Source organism: Hypanus sabinus, chromosome 9, assembly GCF_030144855.1.
Source record: "Hypanus sabinus isolate sHypSab1 chromosome 9, sHypSab1.hap1, whole genome shotgun sequence".
In the NCBI taxonomy this organism is placed as follows: domain Eukaryota; kingdom Metazoa; phylum Chordata; class Chondrichthyes; order Myliobatiformes; family Dasyatidae; genus Hypanus; species Hypanus sabinus.
This window is the reverse complement of record NC_082714.1, coordinates 4,954,624-4,975,275: the sequence shown is the minus strand read 5'-3', so window position 1 is coordinate 4,975,275 and position 20,652 is coordinate 4,954,624. Positions and strand designations below refer to the sequence as shown.

At 45.1% G+C, this 20,652-nt stretch overlaps 1 protein-coding gene across 2 annotated transcripts in view; it reads left to right on the top strand.

Moving 5' to 3' along the window:
• Positions 1-20,652, top strand: part of crebbpb (CREB binding protein b) — a 164,404-nt gene that overhangs the window by 49,249 nt on the left and 94,503 nt on the right. For both annotated transcript variants that reach the window (XM_059978908.1, XM_059978907.1), the window contains exons 4-9: positions 2,418-2,685; positions 3,274-3,387; positions 5,635-5,868; positions 9,887-9,989; positions 12,875-13,009; positions 14,418-14,535. In XM_059978908.1, coding sequence (XP_059834891.1) covers positions 2,418-2,685; positions 3,274-3,387; positions 5,635-5,868; positions 9,887-9,989; positions 12,875-13,009; positions 14,418-14,535 — 972 coding nt within the window. The remainder of the gene's footprint in view (positions 1-2,417; positions 2,686-3,273; positions 3,388-5,634; positions 5,869-9,886; positions 9,990-12,874; positions 13,010-14,417; positions 14,536-20,652) is intronic.

Genomic DNA, 20,652 nt, shown 5'->3' with positions numbered 1-20,652 from the left:
CCCAGCTTAGTATCATCAGCAAATTTGCTGATGTTATTTTCAATGCCTTCATCCAAATCGTTGACGTAAATTGTAAACAGCTGTGGTCCCAATACCAAGCCCTGTGGCACCCCACTAGTCACCACCTGCCATTCCGATAAACACCCATTCACCGCTACCCTTTGCTTTCTATCTGCCAACCAGTTTTCTATCCATGTCAATGTCTTCCCCCCAATGCCATGAGCTTTGATTTTACCCACCGATCTCCTATGTGGGACCTTATCAAATGCCTTCTGAAAATCGAGGTACACTACATCCACTGGATCTCCCCCATCTAACTTCCTGGTTACATCCTCGAAAAACTCCAACAGATTAGTCCATCAGATCAGTCCCATCAGTCTTCTCATCACCGTTTCCTTCCTAACGTCAATCTGTTTCATTTCCTCTGTTACCCTATGTCCTTGGCCCATCCATACATCTGGGAGATTGCTTGTGTCTTCCTTAGTGAAAACAGATCTAAAGTACTCATTAAATTCTTCTGCCATTTCTCTGTTCCTCATAACAATTTCAACCAATTCATTCTTCAAGGGCCCAACATTGTTCTTAACTATCTTCTTTCTCTTCACATACCTAAAAAAGCTTTTGCTATCCTCCTTTATATTCCTGGCTAGCATGCGTTCGTACCTCATTTTTTTCTCCCCATATTGTCTTTTTAGTTAAGTTCTGTTGTTCCTTAAAAACTTCCCAATCATCTGTCCTCCCACTCACCTTAGCTCTGTCATACTTCCTTTTTTTTTTAATGCTATGCAATCTCTGACTTCCTTTGTCAACCACTGGCCCCTTTCCTCCCTTTGAATCCTTCCTTCTCCGGGGGATGAACTGATTTTGCACCTTGTGCATTATTCCCAAGAATACCTGCCATTGCTGTTCCAATGTCTTTTCTGCTAGGCTATCCTTCCAGTCAACTTTGGCCAGCTCCTCCCTCATGGCTCCATAGTCTCCTTTGTTCAGCTGCAACACTGACACCTCCGAGCTGCCCTTATCCTTCTCAAATTGCAGATAAAAACATCATATTATGATCACTCCCTCCTAATGGCTCCTTTACTGCAAGATCGCTTATCAAATCCTGTTCATTACATAACACTAAATCCAGAATAGTCTTGTCCCTGGTCGGCTCTCGTACAAGCTGTTCCAAGAATGCATCCCATAGGCACTCTACAAACTCCCTATCCTGGGGTCCAGCACCAACCTGATTCTCCCAGTTCACCTGCATGTTGAAATCCCCCATAACTACTGCAACATTACCTTTGTCACATGCCAATGTTAACTCCCTATTCAACTTGCACCCAATATCCAGGCTACTGTTTAGTGGCCTGTAGACAACACCCATTTGGGTCCTTTTGCCCTCACTGTTCCTCAGTTCTATCCACACAGATTTTAGTTGGCCTTCAAGTCAGCGTTGGTGAGCTGGTCAGTTTTAGACATATTACCAGGCTGTCGTCCTCATCCAACGTAGAAACAAGCCGTTTGACCCACCACTTTGATGGTGGCCAATTCATTCAGAAACATTTTGTTGTTTTAATTGTTACGAATTCCCGTAACTGGATCACTTACCAGCAAAGATAGAGAGGTCCGTTGAAGTCTGATGGTACTATTTTTAAAAGTATTTATTGATAAAGGGACACAAAAATAAGATTAATGCAAACATACAGATAATATACGTCGTCAATACTAAATCTAAAGAGCAGGTATGATCATAACCAATAAAACATAACTCTATCATTGTCTAGGGGATAACATATTGTCCGATGGAAATATAAAAGTCATTAGCTCGTTCAGGCTGCAGCGTTTTGGGTTTAAGAGAGGGAGGCGTTTAAACTTGCCCAAGTCTTTTATGATGCCAATCTGTTGAGTCAGGGGAACGGGTTTCCCCGTTGTTAGCTAAAAGCCATTTTCCGTGGTTTCAGCCACCAATTCCAGCCACGGAATTGAACGCACGTGGCTTGGTTTCCGATGACCGTCTGCTGTTGCGTGGTCGCTTAACGTTTCTTCTGGTGCGTCTGAGGGGTTGTTCCTACAGCCTCTCTTTTATTCTGACTTGCAGGGTCATAGATGTCAATCAGGTTGGGGGTGATGCAATCTCTCCCTCAACCAGCCCACTTTGCCCGAGGACATTCTCGTAGCAGAGCATCTCAATCCACAAATCTGTCTCCAAGAGACAATGGTCATGTCCCGTAGCTTTACATCGCTATGGGGGGGAGAAACGTGACATCCTGCACGTCTCCCCCTCATGTCTTGGGCCCCCCTTTTGACTCAACCCAACAGTGATCTGGCGATTCTCACAAAGGAGGGGGCTACGGACGTAACATTATTTTAATTTAAAAAACAATTGTGTGTTTTTAAATGTTCTTCTCACTTTTTCTCTCTCTCTTTCCAAGTCACAGCAGCAGTCCCAGGTTCAGCAGGTAGGCATGGTGCAAGTACCCTCCCAGGTGCCAACACAGGGAATGGGGTCTGCGCCGACAGCAGATCCAGAGAAACGTAAATTGATACAGCAGCAGCTGGTCCTACTGCTTCACGCCCACAAGTGTCAGCGGAGAGAGCAGGCAAACGGCGAGGTGCGCCCCTGTGCTCTCCCACACTGCCGAACGATGAAAAATGTCCTCAATCACATGACTCACTGTCAAGCTGGCAAGTCCTGCCAGGGTAAGTATTGCTTTTACCTGTATGTATTTTAAATTGGCTAGCTAAGTAGGAGTTCAAATAGTCCTGCAAATAAAAACATCAAAGATCGTCATGCAGTGATCTACTTTAAAATTACTATAAATTATAAAGATAAGTAAATTGTGCACTAAGAGCAAGCTAGTGAGGTCATGCTGATGGGTTCATGGAACATTCAGAAATCTGATGGCAGAGGAGAAGCAGTTGTTCCTAAAACATAGTGTGTGTGGCTTCAGGCTCCTGTACCTCTTCCCTGATGGTAGTGATGGTTTATCCTGTATTGACGTCCTTTGTATTAGGGTTTACTGTTGATGCTTCATCTCTTGGCCCTCGCTTAACCTCTAATGTTTGCATTGTCTTTGTATAATCCTTACAGTTAATTCCCTGCTTAGTTTTGTATTATCAGCGGACTTGGTTTGCTTTTACTTTCGCTTTGTAATTATAACATCCACGTTCTCTGACATTGGTACTTTGATGTGTTAAAAGAAGCTGCCCTTTGTGGTGGTGTTAACTACAGAGCTGTGAACCTTTGTGTTAATGTTTGAACTCTGGCTGTTTTGTTTCCTGATGCAGTTGCTCACTGTGCATCATCAAGACAGATCATTTCTCACTGGAAAAACTGCACTAGACATGACTGTCCTGTATGTCTACCCCTGAAAAATGCTAGTGACAAGAGGAATCAGCAGAGTAAGTGATCTTTGTTCGTATTTCATATATCAACAATTCTAAAATATCAAAATATATTTCTTAATTCTTTATTAAAATAAATATTTATAGAGTCATAAAGAAATACAGCACAGAAACAGGCCATTTGGCCCATTTAGTCCATGGCAAAACCATTCAAACTGCCTACTCCCATTGACCTGTACCCGGACCAAAGTCCTCCATATCCCTACTATTCATGTACCTATCCAAACTTCTTTTAAATGTTGAAATTGAGTTCAAAAGTCAAAGTAAAATTTATTATCAAAGTACATACATGTCACCACATACAGCATAGAAAACAGAGCGCGGCCTTGGTATTGGAAACATTCGGGCTAAAAAGTCCTTAGGTTTAGTTCTTACAAATTATTATTTGCCAGAGCCACAGCACTACACACCATCCTCACTCACCTGGAGAAGAGAGATGCATACGTTAGAACGCTGTTCCTGGACAACTGTTCAGCATTTAACACCATGATTCCAGACTTGACAGGAAGCTTAGAGGCCTTGGCCTGCACCCCACCTTGTGCAGCTGGATCCTAGACTTCCTATCGGATTGCTGACAGGTGGTAAGGATGGGCTCCCTCACCACTGTCAGACTGTCACACCCTGCTTCAATCTGCTGATCAAATTCGCAGATGACACGACTTTGATCAGCCTTACTTCTAGCAGTGATGAGTCAGCCTGCAGTGGAGAGGTTGACACCCTGACATAATGGTGCCAGGATAACAACCTCTCCCTCAATGTCCAAACATCAAAAGAGCTGATTGTAGATTGCAGGAGAAATGGAGACAGGCTCACCCCAATCAATGTCAATCGGACTGCCATTGAGAGGGTAAGTAGTTTCAAGTTCCTCAGTATACACATTACCACTGATCTCACCTGGACTGTACACACTCAGCTTTGTGGCAAAACAAAACACAACAGCATCTTTTCCACTTCAGGCAACTGAAGAAGTTCAGCATTGGCCCCCAAATTGTCAAGACCTACTACAGGGGCACCATTGAAAGCATATTGACTCTGTGTCATTGCCTGGTACAGGAACTGCTCCAACCTTGATCATTGGGCACTGCAAAGAGTGGTATGGACAGCCCAGCGCATCTGTGGATGTAAACTTCCCTTCATTAAGGACACTTAGGTGCAGAAGAAGGCCTGGAAGATCACTGGGTCACCAGTCACCCCAACCATAAACTGTTTCAGCTGCTTCTGGCTGGCAAACGCTTATGCAGCATTAAAGCCAGGACCAACAGGTTGCAGGACAGCTTCCTTCTGCAAGTCATGTCTGTACATTGCAACAGAGTCATAATACAAAGATTTTTACTCCCTCACATTGTGGGATGGATGTAAGATTTAAATTAATTCTCAGTCTGTATTTGGGATCATCTATGATGGTGAACGTTTTGGTCCAATTTTTCCTTCACTCTACTGTTTGCAAGATGACCATCGATTGATCTTCCTCCATTAGTCCTTCAGAAGCAGGACTGAGCTGCCTTGACCAACTGCTAGTTCTTCTTGTGAAGTTACTCACTCAGTGATGTTGTAGGGAGTTTCCTGTTTCAGATCCAATAACCACATATTCCAGCAACCATATATACATAAGCAACATGGCATTCCAATTGCTCAGTCCCTTCTTCGGCCTAAATGTGCTAAATACTTTGTGCACAGCACTATCCACCTGTGACATAATTTTCAGGTAACCAGGAACTTGCTCCCCAAGGTCTCTGTCTACATCAAACATATTTGTGTTACCCATCTTATTGGCAGGATAGATTATAGGGTGGTATGGTAGCATACTGCTTTACAGCACTGGTGAACAGGATTCAATTCCCACAGCTGTCAGTGAGGAGTTTGTCCATTCTTCCTGTGAAGGTTTCCTCCTCCATTCCAAATATGTACAGGTTAGTGAGGGTTAGTAAGTTGTGGGTATACTTTGTTGGTGTCAGGAGCATAGTGAGACCCGCTCTTGCCCCCAACAAATTCTCAGACTCTTGACAGTCATTGACACAAACAACACATTTCACTATGTGTTTTGATGTATATTTGAGAAATAAAGCTAATCTGTATATGCACACACATACATTTAAATTTGTTCTTGTTATACTGCTGTCAGGAAAGAGTCGTAGAAAGTTATGTCTGAAGTGTAAGATTTGCTTGCATGTTGTCAGTGTACTTGCATGGATTTTGTAAAAGCTTCATATGTGAACAGCAATTTTAATACAGCTTACCTCTCAGCCCTATTAGGTTCTCTGCCGAGTGGGTTACCAAACACAGTGGGTGCAGTTGGAAGTGGTCCACAGGGCACATCCAGCAACTCCAATCCGATCGATCCCAGTTCAATGCAGAGAGCATATGCGGCACTTGGACTGCCCTATGGTAACCAGCCACAAGCGCAGCCACAGCCTCAGGTACAAGGCCAGCAGACAGCACAGCCTCAAGTTCACCAATCAATGAGGCCAAACCCTTTGGGTAAGTGTACTACAGTCACAAGGCCTTAGCACAGAGACTGTGGCACTTTTGTGTTGGGTAATATAATCCAACAGTTGTATCATGTTGGGAGTTTGCTGCTTAATTTTAAATTCATTTCTATCCCTGTCCTTTTGTACACGCAGTTATTGCAAACCTGTCATAGTGTAATCAGCCTGCATGTTCACAACATGGAAACAAACCATTCGGTCCACCACATCCCCGTCCCAGTATTTCCTTAGCTTGTGCTGGTTGTTCATGCAAACAACGCACTTCACTGTTATGTTTCAATGTATATGTGACAAATGAATCTGAATTTGAATATTTACATTAATTCTGTCTGTGCTGAGGTGATTTAAGTGTTCATCTAAAAGCTGCCTGCATCTCTGCTTCCACAAATCTCCCTCTACAGTGCGTTCAAAGGTTCGAAGGTCCAATTTAATGTCAGAGAAATGTATACTCTATACATCCTGAACTGCTTTTTCTTTGCAAACATACACAAAAACAGAGAAGTGCCCCAAAGAATAGAATGTGCAACAGTTAAACGTGAGAACCCTAAGTCCTCTTCCCCCCCCCCCAAGGCATAAGCAGCAGCGAATAACATTCCCCCTTACCCCATCAGCACCACCACCGAGCACGAGCATGAGCTAGGCAATAGCAAAGACATGGACTTGCAGTAACCCCAAAGACTTCGCTTTTCACCCAGCATTCAACAAACTGCAGGTTCTCTCTCTCCCTAATGAGGAGGGAAGTGTTCCCTCCCCCCACAACAACCCAATGTTTATGATGTTAAAAGTCCGTTTCATCTCTTTTTAGGAGCTCTGTGCTTGAAAATTGCTAAGATCTCGGGTCTTCAGGCCCACAGCGAAAGATTTTCCATCCCCCCTGACGAGTCTCCTGCCATGACACCGACCCTCAATTTGCCCATCTCCAGAGCCCCAAGATCTTCGGCTTCCAAACACGAGCGGGACTCTCAGGCCAAACCCTTGGCCGGTCCTGAAACTCCGAGAACGGGTCCCATTCCTACAAAGAACCGAAGTCTGCATGTACCTAACTCCAGGTCAGGGTCTGTAAAAGAATCCTGAATGAGTAAAATAGAGATATTAAAGATGGAAATAGAGCTGTTTCCAAAGATGCAAGCAAAGGAGTTGGGGTTTAGCGCCATCTTAACTCTGCCTCCACGTTCCAGGTACTCACTACTTTCTGAGTGATAAAGGTACTCTTGTCTTACCCCTTACCCTAAATCTACATCCTCTTGCAATATTCACTGAGCAATCCAGCATGTCTGTATACTCTCCATGTACCTCAGTTGAGTCCCCTCTTTACCACCCACTTTCCAGGGAAAAGAGAACTACCCTTCCCAGTGTCGCATTATAACTGAAATGCTCATCCTGGTGAATCTCCTCTGCACCTTTCCCAGTGCTGTCTCATCCTTCCTATAGTATCGTCAACTGAATTGCATGCAATATTCCAATGATTAATGAAGTTGGAGCACAACCTCCTGACTATTGTATTCATTGTTGTAACTAATCAAGGCTGGTATCCCATATGCCTTCTTAACCATGTTATCTTCCTGAAACGCCTACACCAAGGTGTCTTTGTTCCTCAATACTCCCAAAGACTTTACCATTCCTGTGTATGTCCTGGCCTCATTAGTAATCCCAAACTGCATTATCTCACATTTATTAGAATTAAACTCCATTTGCCATTTCATCACCATATTAAGATTACCCCATAGTCTAAAAGCACCCACAACAGCCCTACCAATATTCGTGTCATCAGTGAGCTTATGATCCTGCCTCATATTCGCATCCAAGTCCATGATGTAGATTGCATGCAGAACAAATCCCTGTGGACCATCTTAAGCCATGGCATCCATTCTCAAAAACAGCCCTCTACCATCACCTTCTGTCCCCCATTACCAAGCCAATTTTGGAACCAATATCCTGATTTTCTCTGGATCCCATGGACCATATCCTTTTGGACCAGTCTCCCATGTGGAGCCTAGTTGAAGGCTTCACTGAACTTCATGTCAACCGTCTACAGTCCTATCAATATTCTTTGTCACCTCCTTGAATAATTTCCTCACCGTAGTCAGACAAGATATGGCCTTGACAATGTCATGCTGACTATCTCTGACTGTTCCCTGCTTTTCCAAATGCTCATTAATCCTGTCCCTCAGAAATGAATACAGAGAAGCACAGACCAGGACTCTTAGCTTATATCTGCCCATTTCTCATCTCCTGGGCATTTTTGCTTTACCTTTAATCAGGCTCCACTGATTTCTGTAGTTACCAACTGAATTTTATCTGCAGAATGGTATTGCTGTTGGTACTGAGGACCACTCATGGTTTTGTTTGAAATACAGGAGCTTCCTGTGTGATACCCACTTGAGTTCCAAAATATCATCCTTACAGAATTTACAAATCACTACGCAGACATTAGAGATACAAAATAAAGTTATCTCTTCCAAATTCGGGTTGGAAAATACAAAATTTATTTCTTTTCAGCTTGAGTTTCTTGACACAGGTACAAATAATGCAGCTTCACATTATAGAAAATCATAATACAAGTCGTTTTCTAGGAACACGTATAATGCAAATCTTTTGATATCTGTGAGTGAATTTTATTCCTGAAAATATTACACCCTATCCTCGTTATATGTACGTTCCTCGCAGTCGACGCATAATGTGAATAATTATTTAAATGGAGAAAAAAAGGGATGCGTTCCAGAGGGTTTCCTAAATATGTTTTATCTGTAATTTATTCACATTTTCATACCAATATGACACAAAAGCAGTACCACAAGGCAACATTCATATTGTATTTCATCAATTTAAGGTAATGTTCAATGTAATAAATCATAGAAAGTTAACATACTAGGGTGTACAGTACTCACCAACAGTGGCAGGTGTGTTCGCTCCGGGAGATGAGTGGTTGTTGTGGTGTCAGGCAGCTTTACATGGATGAGGTGGATTATTGTGGTCGTCAGGATCATATCAAGCACAGCAAGGGGTGAAGGAAGACTCACAGAACTCTTCGAAATGCCGGCAGCAGGAGATGACACCGGTTTGAAGAAAGTGGTGAGGGTTGTTTGCTTGGCAGCGTTTTGTCTTTCAGCATAAATTTGCTTGTAGGATATAAGGGTTGACGGCAGGGAATGACTGAAACGCTGACTCTGTTCTAAACTTGGGTCCATGTCCATCACCATTTCCACCATTCCCTCACTGTTGGTAAACAGGGATTTTCAAAATCTGAGAGATAGTTCACTGTAAAAAAATACACCTTGAATGTGGATCACACCTTGGTCGAGTGGTTGAATCAGCGATGTTGTGTTAGGCTGCAGGAAACGCACTGTTATGTTAGGATGAATGCTGTCCAAATGTTTAGGATGGGCTAGCGCATTGTCAAGCAACCAGAGAACTTGAAAGGCAAGATTCTGTTCCCGGCAACAGCATTCCAGAGCTGTGTTACCTTCACCTGATGCCGCGCTGTTTATAATTTCCAACTTTTTTCCAAGTGTTAAAGCAGTTCTCTGCCACTCGGCTGATGGCCCAGGACATGACATCGGATGCTTAGGAGGCATAGTTAAATATTTCAAGAACAAAATCACTGCACCGTAGGTAATAACAACAAAAGTTTAAGAGCGCAAGATCGCACATCCACACCTTGCCAAAACCAATGCGAGACTGGCGGGAGTGAGATTGTGAGGCACGCGCACCTGACTTGAATTGGCGGGAAAGCGGTGCCTCTCGTTCCAACAGTGAGACTGTGAAGTGTGCGCACGTGACGTATTGGCAGGAAAGCAGTGCTCCTTGCACAACTGTGGGTGTTGGATGCATATAAGGAGACGATGGTAGAAATAGGTTCCTCGCGTAAGTGAATCCGCATTGTCTGAAGACGCATATGACGAGGATGGGGTGTACTACTTTGTCTGACAATAGTGAGATAGTATTGGAACCTGAACTGTTGACCCAAGCTTGACCAGTCTCTGTTACTGACTACTCCTTTGTTGGATCAGGTACGAACCAGATGAATGTGGTTGGAGGGATGGGTGTTCCAGCCCCTGATCAGTCAAATTTGATGTCTGACTCTGCTCTTCCACCTTCCCTTGGCACACCAAAGTAAGTAATCTCTATTCTTCAATTATACTTATCAACATAATATGATTTCAGTCTGTCTCATTCAAATGTTGCAGGGACATAGTAAGCTTGAGCTGGATCTGCAACTTCCAACCTTTAATACTTGGATATAACTTCTAATGAGTGGAAGGGGCCTTCTTCCAAAACAGAAAACTGTGATAGTACTGCACAGATCTGGAATTATTGTGATAAACATTTTGACTTCTCACAGCTGTCCCACCTCTCAGGCTCTGCACCATTTTTTCCCACTTTTCAAAATTCTCAGTAAAACCAACCATTTTAACCAGGCCCTGTTGCTTTCTATGTAGGGGTTACTCGTTCTCCCTGTGACTGGATTTATTCTGGGTGCTCTAGTTTCTCCCCACATTACAAAGATCTGAGGTTTAATAGGTTAAGTGGCCATGTACCTTGCATCGAGTACAGAGTTGAATCACAGACTCTGAGAGGAGATGGTAGGAATTAGGAGAATAGTCTTCCTGTTGTTTTTCCCCTTCCTTTCCAGTCCTGAAGAACATTCCTGGCATGAAATGATAGCTGTTTATTCATTTTAGTAGATGCCGAGTCCTAAGTTCCTCCAGCATTTTGTTTGTGTTTATTAGGAAAACAAGTTACAGGGGAAAAGTAAGCGAGGGAATGAGATTGCTCTGTGAGCCAGCATACACTTGATTGGTTGAATGGCCAACTATATTGTAAGGAAATAGGAAAATAAATATAAATGTTCATTTGACAAAAGTAATGAGATTTCCTCATTCAGTAAATGAATTCTTAATTCCTTTTCACAAGATTTTGTGCATTAAAAGCCATTCTTCCTATCCCATCAAAATCAGCTTTATTATCACTGACGTCATGACATATGTTGTTTTATGGCAGCAGCACAGTGTAATATGTAAAAATTTATTGTAAGTTACACTCAGAAATATATTTTAAAAAAGTAGAGTGAGAAGTGAGGCAGTGTCAAAGGTTCATGGATCTGTTCAGAGGTCAACCACATTAAAAACTAAGTCACACAAAAAACAAAGACTCTTTAAACTCTTTGAAGTTCATTTTTATTTATTTTATTTGGAGGTACAGAGTGGAATAGGCCCTTCCAGCTCAAGAGCCGTACTGCCCAGCAACCCACCTGTTTAACCCTAACCTAATCACAGGACAATTTCCACGCATTTCACAGATGACATTGAAATTGAACTCCGAACTCCAACACCTGAGCTGTAATAGCATCGCGCTAGGCACTGCACTACGGTGACACCCAAATGAATTGTATTTTGTCACCCTAAATTAGTGTTAAATTTAACTTGTGATAATGCACACCATGTTAGTTCCTTTCTACACATAATCCTCACTTTCCTTTGAAGTCCATTTAAAAGCTTGCCTACACTTGTGCAAACTTTCCCATATTAGTCTCAGCAAAATCAAGTGACAAGATGTCACATGATTTTGGAAAGACCACGCTTGGAATGTTGTGTAAATTTCTGGTAGCCTCTTTATAGGAAGGATTTGGAAGCTTTAGAGAGGATGCAGAGGACATTTACCAGGATGCTGCCTGGATCAGAGAGCACGTTTTATGAGGATAGGTTGAGTGAGCTGGGGCTTTTCCATTTGAAGTGAAGGAGAATGAGAAGTGACTTGATAGAGGGGTACAAGATGAAGAGAGGTATAGATCGATTTGACAGCCAGAGACTTTTTCCCAGGTTTTAAGGTTGCTGGAGGAAAGTGTATGTGGAATGTCAGAAGTAAGTGTTTTACACAGAGAATGGTGGGTGCATGGAACGCATTGCCAGTAGTGGCGGTAGAGGTGGATACATTTAGGGACATTTAAGAAGCTCTTGGATAGATACATGGATAATAGAAAATAGAGGGCTATGTAGGAGGGAAGAGGTATATTGATATTAGAGTAGATGAAATGGTTGGCATCGCCTTGTGGGCCAAAGGGTCTGTTCTATTCTGTTTTATTTTCAAAGTAAATTTATTATAAAAGTATATGTCACCATATACAGCCCTGAGATTCATTTTCTTGCAGGCACTCACAGTAAAGTACAAAAAAAACAGCAAAATAAAACAAGTAACATAATAAATAAACAATAAGTATCGAGAACATGAGATGAAGAGTCCTTGAAAGTGAGTTCATAGGTTGTGGGAAGAGTTCAGTGATGGGGCAAGTGAATTTGAGTGAAGTTATCCCCTCTGATTCAAGAGCTGGATGGTTGAGGGGTAGTAACTGTTCCTGAACCTAGAGGTGTGGGCCTTGAGAGCCCTGTACGATGTTCCCTCTGAAGTGTGAACGTGCGCACAGAAGTTTGTCACCCTCAACCTCAATGGCATGTACAATGTATTTCATGATCATACACAATCACATTTTCTTTTCCAGTTTTTGATGTGGAAGGTGTTGACAAGGTGGAGTTTGGTAACAATTTGTTTGCAGATTTTAGAACTAGCTTATTTATGCTCTTTTTGTTGAAGAAATTATTCAGTATGCACATGCTGTTGTCACTAGGTAAAAAGTTGGACAACACAAGATTATTGTTTACACTGGCCTTAATAGAGGAAACATGTTAAGGCCAGTATCTCCTTCCTGATGGCAGCAGTGAGATGAGAGCAGGACCTGGTGATGATTCCATGTTGTTACCTAAAACAATGTTAGTGCTTTAAAATAAGAATATACTACCATTCAGTGTGAATGGTTTCATCTTTTGCATTTAACTGAGGTGATAAGCTTTTGGCTGGGCACCAAATTAGTATTTAAAATGTAGATTGTCTAGAGATCTGAGTGTTTTTGTAAGTATTCTTTGAATCTTTGATGTAAGAAGTAGTGCTAACCTTAATACATCACAATAATTTTAAGTAATACATTTTCCCTAATTTCCTTTTAGCCAAATGATGAATGATGGCACAAATGTAGGTAACGTTAGCACATTACCAACAGCAGCACCTTCCACTAGTGGCGTCCGAAAACCATGGCACGAACATGTAACTCAAGATCTGCGCAATCACCTGGTTCATAAACTGTAAGTGTTTATTATCTGATCAAAAAAAGTTTCTCACCTCTAGAGATGGAAGTTTGATATTAGATGTACAAATAGCTAACATTGTTCCAGCAGAGACTATTACAAGTTGATTTGGCTGAGGATTATTGAAACTGAATTAGATACATGAACTGACTTCAGCTTGGGAATATCTTACATGAAAGATATAAATTAAACTATGTGCGAGATGGTGCTCAGAGCAAGGATCACCGGAAGAATTATCTGATTATGAAATTCTTGTTATATCAGTGGATGTATGCAAGTAGTGTTTGAGTTTCCTATTTATGAATTTATTGTGGGAGTTTTCTTTGATAGTGCTCCTGTTCAGTGTCTTGAGATGCTTTTGCTATGTTAAAGCATTTTAGTATTTTCCTGGAGAAATGTTAAACTGCAACCCTCTCTTGTGTTGACAAAGAAATGCAGGAGGATTCTCTCTGATATCAAAGTTTATTGTTATTCAACCACACACATGTATACAATTATGAAACATTGTTCCTCTGGGGCCAAGGTACAAAACACAGTACAAATGGTCACACACAGCATGTATTGTTACGATTTAGCACATACAGTCACAATATAATTTTAGCACAAGTCCCGGGGGTGGCATGGCCTGAAGGTTAATGGATTGACATAAAGTCTGAGGTGAACGTTTATGTAAGACAGTATAGTGTTACGATGAAAAGTGCCCAATGCAAGATGAGAGTGCGTCTGTGAGTTGAGGAATGGGGGTGGAGGGAAGCAGGGGTTCAGACGAGTGTTAAGAAGCCAAGCAGCTTGGGGGAAGAAGCCTAACGGTTCTGGTTCTTGTGTTGTGTTACCTTCTGCGCAATGGCAGGAGGTCAGAAGAGTTTGTGGGAAGGATAGGAAGGGTTTTTGACAGTGCTATTCTATCCGGTGCTGATACCTTGAGTACATGGTCGAAGTTGTTTGTCTGGTGATTATCTCATTATTATTCAGTACATTAAAACAGTGACAATGCATTTGCAAAGTATAAATGCAAGGAGGGATTCCGCAGGTCAATCAGCATCTGCTGAGGAATAGAATTGTCAACATTTCAGGTCAAATGACTGCATCAGGATCTTCGTGATACAGATTTTGACCAGGAACATTACAGATGTTGCCCAACCCACTGAGTTCTTCCAGCAGATAGTTGGTTGCTCCAGATTCCAGTATCTGCAGTCCCTTGTGTCTGCATAAATGTGACTTCTGTTTCTCAGTTCTTAGGTTGCTGGAAGCTAGGTATTCATCAGTCCTTTTCATTCCTCTGCATAGCTGCTGCCTGACTTGCTGAGTTCCTCCAGCATTTGTGTGTATTATTCTGGATTTCCAGCATCTGCAAAATCTCTTGTGTTTGTGGATATTCATCTGCCTATTTCCTTCCTCTCGGCAGAGTGCAAGCTATATTTCCGACCCCTGACCCAGCAGCACTAAAGGATCGTCGCATGGAAAACCTTGTGGCGTACGCTCGGAAAGTGGAAGGAGATATGTATGAATCTGCAAACAGTCGGGTAAGGGGTCTCTTTTGCCACAATTCCCATTGATCCAAGTTGCATTCAGTCATGTTAAATGATACATTTTACAGTGCCTATAAAAGGTGTCCTGTCCCCCCCGTCCCCCCCGTCACCTTAGAAGTTTTCAAGCTTTTGTTTTACAACATTGAATCACAGTGGATTTAATTTGGCTTTTTTGACACTGATCAATAGAAAAGTGTCAGTGAAAACAAATTTCTACAAATTAGCCTAAATTTATTACAATTATTAAACACAAAATAATTGATTGCATGGTTAATCACCCCCTTCAAGTCAGTATTTAGTAGATGTACCTATTACAGCCTTGAGTCTGTTTTTCGAAAGGTCTCTATCAGCTTTGCACATCTGGACAGTGCAATTTTCCCCCATTCTTCTTTACAAAACTGCTCAAGCTCTGTCAGATTGCATGGGGATTGAGAATGAATGGCCTTTTCAAGTCCAGCCACAAATTCTCAGTTGGATTGAGGTTTGGACTCTGACTTGCCCACTCCAGGACATTAACTTTGTTGTTTTTAAGCCATTCCTGTGAAGCTGTGTCTTTATGCTTGGATTCCTTGTCTTGCTGGAAAACGAATTTCTCCCAAGTTGTAGTTCTCTTGCAGACTGCATCAGGTTTTCCTCCAGAATTTGCCTGTATTTTGCTGCATTCATTTTACCCTCTACCTTCACAAGCCTTCCAGGGCCTGCTATGGTGAAGATCCCCACAGCATGATGTAGCCACCACTGTGCTTCATGGTAGGGATGGTGAGTTTTTGACAATGTGTGGTGTTCAGCTTACACCAAATGTAGCATTTAGTCTGATGGCCAAAAAGCTCAATTTTAGTTTCATCTGACCATAGAACCTTCTTCCAGCTGACTTCAGAGTCTCCCACAAACTGTCCAAAATACCTGCTAAACTCTAGCTGAGATTTCACGTGTTTTTTTTTTCAACATTGGCTTTCTCTTTCCCAGTCTCTCCCATCTCAGCCACTGAAGCTTGTAACTCCTCCAGAGTTCATAGGTCTCTTGGAGGCCTCCCTCACTAGTCCCCTTGCACGGTCACTCAGTGTTTGAGGATGGCCTGCTCTAGGCAGATTTACAGCTGTGCCATATTCCTTCCATTTCTTGATGATTGACTTAAATGCACTCCAAAGGATATTCAGTGATTTGGAAATTTTCTTGACTCTTTCTCCTGACTTGTGCTTTTCAATAACCTTTTTGGGAGCTGTTTGGAGTGTTCTTTTGTCTTCATGGGTTAGTTTATGCCAGGATGCTGACTTACCTGCAGTTGGACCTTCCAAATACAGGTATATCTCTGCTACAATCATTTGAAACACCATGACTGCACACAGGTGATCTCCAAAATCAGATCTCCATTTAACTAATCATGTAACTTCTAAAACCAATTGGCCGCACCAGTGATGATTTGGTGTGTCATATTAAAGGGGGTAAATACTTATGCAATCAACACACACAAAATGGTGCCTGGTCTGCTGTCTTCCTCCAGCATTGTGTGTGTGTGTGTGTGTGTGTGTGTGTGTGTTGCTCAGGTTTCTAGCATCTGCAGATTTTCTCTTACTTATGCAATCAATTGTTTTGTATTTGGAATTAATGTAGTGTAGCGACCACTTTCTGCGCAGGCGAACCGGCTCACAAATAGCCAGCGCGTGGGGGGAGACTTTGGTAATGCACCTCTGATGTTATTTCCTCCCGGAGAGGGCGGGTGCTAGGGATTTAAATGCCAGCACCACGAAGTTTGAATAAACTAGTCTCGAAACGACTTTTCAGCGCTTTGTGTAGCACATCGCTACATTGGTGACCTCGACGGTCCAAATGGGATTTGGACCAAAGATGACCGACTCTTCATCTGTTCACACAGTTTCACTAAAACTGCCGACTTTCTGGACGCTGCGACCATGCGTGATGTTTAGCCAAGCAGAAGCCCAGTTCCAGATTCGGCAGATATCCTCTGATTCCACGCGTTACTACCACGTGGTGAGCGCCCTTGACCAGGAGACGGCCGCCCAGGTTGCGGATTTCATACAGTTGCCCCCGGAAGAAGGCAAATATGAAACATTCAAAGCGCTGCTCATTGGGACCTTTGGCCTCTCACGGCGTGAGCGGGGTGCCCGCCTGCTTCACTTGGACGGTTTGGGAGACAGACTGCTGCCAGCATTGATGAACGAGATGCTGTCCCTGGCTGACGGACACAAGCCCTGCCTCATGTTCGAGCAAGCATTCCTGGAGCAACTGCCCGAGGACATACATCTGCTGCTGGCTGACGCAGATTCCAGCGACCCCCGGAAGGTGGCGTCCCGGGCAGATGTGCTGTGGAAAGCCAAGATGGAGAGCGTGGCATCTGTCGGTCAGATTGCCAGGCCACGCGCCCAACAGCAGACCAGACCAGGCCCGGCGGGGTGGGCGCACACAACACAGAGGCAGGAGTGAGGAGGACAGTGAACAGTGGTGTTTCTACCACCAGCGGTGGGGCACAAAAGCCCACTGTTGTTGTCCGCCCTGCAAGGGCCAGGGCCAGCTACCGCTAATGACTATGGCAGCAGGCCACCAGGACAAACAGTCGGGATGCTGCTTCTTGGTCGACACTGGAGCGGAGATCAGCGTTTTGCCCCCAACGGGATACCACACCCGCAACAGGAAGCCAGGACCCACCCTGAGGGCCGCAAATGGCAGCATGATATGGACCTAAGGCACCCACACAGTGCAGCTGCAGTTCGGCGCCAGCCGGTTCACGTGGGACTTCACACTGGCTGCGGTGGCCCAACCACTCCTGGGGGCGGACTTCTTGCGAGCTCACAGCCTGCTGGTCGACTTGCAAGGGAAAAGACTGGTACATGCCGAGACTTTCCAGACATTCTCCCTGGGTGAAGCCAAGTTGCCGGCCTCACACCTGGACTCCATTATGCTGTCGGACGATGAATTCACCAGAATCCTGGCGGGCTTTCCATCGATTCCAGCACCGCAGTTCACGGCAGCCATGCCCAGACACGGGGTACAGCACCACATTCCGACCCAGGGACCACCCCTCCACGCCTGCACACAAAGGCTCCCCCTGGAAAAGCTCTGCCTGGTGAAGGAGGAGTTCAAGAGGATGGAGGAATTGGGGATCATACGGAGGTCTGACACCCATGGGCCTCTCCCCTGCACATGGTGCCCAAAGCAGCCGGGGGTTGGAGACCATGCGGCGACTACTGCAGACTGAATGAGGCTACCACTCCAGACCACTACCCTGTGCCGCACATACAGGACTTTGCAGCAAACCTGCATGGGGCAACAATCTTTTCCAAAGTAGACCTCGTCCGGGGATACCATCAAATCCCGGTGCACCCTGAAGACATCCCCAAAACAGCACTCATCACCCCGTTTGGCCTGTTCGAGTTCCTCTGAATGCCATTCGGCTTGAAGAATGCCGCACAGACGTTCCAGCGGCTAATGGACGCGGTGGGACGTGACCTGGACTTTGCGTTCATCTATTTGGACGACATCCTTATAGCCAGCAGTTGTCGTCAGGAGTATCTGTCCCACCTCCGCCAGCTCTACTCCCACCTGAGTGATTTCGGCCTCATGATCAACCTGGCCAAGTGCCAGTTCAGTCTCGATACCATTGACTTCCTGGGCCACAGGATTACCAAAGACAGGGCAACACCTCTGCCCGCCAAGGTAGACACAATCCGCCACTTTGCCCGGCCCAACGGTCAAAGGCCTGCAGGAGTTTGTTGGTATGGTGAACTTCTACCACCGTTTCCCCCCCTCAGCAGCCCGTATCATGCGCCCTTTGTACACCCTGATGACGGGTAAAGGCAAGGACATTACTTGGGACGAGGAGGCCGCGGCCGCTTTCGTTAAAGCCAGGGAAGCCTTGGCAGATGCCGCGATGCTGGTGCACCCCCGAAAGGATGTTCCGACTACACTCACGGTGGACGCATCCAACACAGCAGTCGGTGGGGTGTTGGAGCAGCTCATCGAGGGGCGCTGGCAACCCCTGGCATTCGTCAGCAAGCACCTACGACCACCTGAACTCAAATACAGTGCTTTCGACCGGGAGCTGTTGGCACTGTATCTGGCGATCCAGCATTTCAGGTACTTCTTAGAAGGCAGGCCGTTCACCGCGTTCACGGACCACAGACCGTTGACCTTCACGTTCGCAAAGGTGTCCAATCCCTTGTCGGCTCGCCAGCAGCAACATCTGTCCTACATCTCGGAGTACACGACGGACATCCAGCATGTCTTGGGAAAGGACAACATCGTGGCGGATGCACTCTCCAGACCAGCTGTCCAGGCCCTGTCCCTGGGGGTGGACTATGCAGCACTGGCGGAGGTGCAGCAGGCAGACGACAAGATGCCCAGCTACAGGACCGCAGTTTCGGGTTTGCAGCTGCAGGACTTTCTCGTAGGCCCAGGTGATAGGACCCTCCTGTGCAACGTGGCTACCGGCCAACCTTGCCCCATCGTCCCGGCGGCCTGGAGGCGGCGGGTTTTCGACTCCATTCACGGTTTGGCGCACCCATCTATCAGGTCAACCGTCCGGCTGGTCTCCAGCAAGTTCGCGTGGCACTGACTTCGCAAGCAAGTCAGTGAATGGGCCAGAACGTGCACGCAGTGCCAAACAGCCAAGGTGCAGCGGCACACTAAAGCCCTGCCGCAGCAGTTCGAACCCACCCACCGGAGGTTCAGCTACGTTCATGTGGATGTCGTGGACCTCCTACCAGTATCCCGAGGAGTGCGGTACCTCCTAACGATGGTAGACCGGTTCACGAGGTGGCCAGAGGCGGTCCTGCTCACCGACACATCTGCCGATTCCTGCGCCCAAGCACTGATCGCAACCTGGGTAGCACACTTCAGCGTACCGGCCCACATTACCTCCGACAGGTGGCCAGCCTGTTGGGAACGCAGCTGCACCACACGACTGCCTACCACCCACAGTCGAACGGATTGGTGGAACACTTCCACCGTCACTTGAAGTCGGCTCTCATGGCCCGCCTGAGAGAACCTAACTGGGTGGACGAGCTTCCCTGGGTCCTGCTTGGAATTCGTACAGCGCCCAAAGAGGATCTGCACGCCTCGCCGGCCGAGTTGGTGTACGGCGCACCCCGGCCGTCCCAGGAGAGTTCATACCAGCCCCAAGGAGGCAAGAAGAAGAACCCGCAGCAGTCCTGGACAGGCTACGCGAAAGGCTCAGCAACCTGGCCCCCGTACCAACTTCACAGCACGGACAGACCCCGACCCATGTACCCAAAGACCTGCAAAACAGTAAATTTGTGTTTGTACGAAGGGGCAGACACCGGACGCCGCTACATCGGCCGTACGAGGGGCCGTTCAAGGTGATCAACAACAACAGGTCCACGTACGTTCTGGACATTGGGGGGAAAGAGGAGGTTTTCACGGTGGACCGACTCAAACCAGCCCATGTGGACTTGGCGCAGCCGGTCAAGGTTCAGGCACTGCGGCGCAGAGGCAGACCTCCCAAACAGAGGCTGATCCAGACTGTGGACATTGGGGGGTGTATCGCCAGTTCTGGGGGGGGAGGGTGTTATGTGGCGACCCACTTTCTGTGCAGGTGAACCGGCTCACAAATAGCCAGCGCGCAGGGAGAGACTTTGGTAATGCATCTCCGATGTCATTTCCGCCTGGAGAGGGCGGGCGCTAGGGATTTAAATGCCGGCACCACGAAGTTTGAATAAACTAGTCTCGAAGTGACTTACTGACTGCGTGTCGTTATTTCAGCACTGTGTGTAGCACATCGCTACAATAGCTCACTTTGTAGATATCTGTTTTCACTTTGACACAAAGAGTCTTATCAGTGTCAAAAAAGCCAAATTAAATCCACTGTGATTCAATGTTGTAAAATGATAAAATGTGAAGTCTTCCAAATGGATTTAATTCATGATTTCAGATAATGAATTAGTTTCTCCCCGTTTATAGCTCCTTTGGACCAATTTTTTTTTGTAAGTTATCCTGTTATCACTTTGTTTTCTGCGACTTGATCCCTAGTGTGATGTTTAATATCTCCTGTATTCCATATCCTTTCTTGTTCATTCCTCATCTTCCCTCTTTTTTCTCTGATATTTTATAACCTTAACTTCTATCTTATTATAAAAT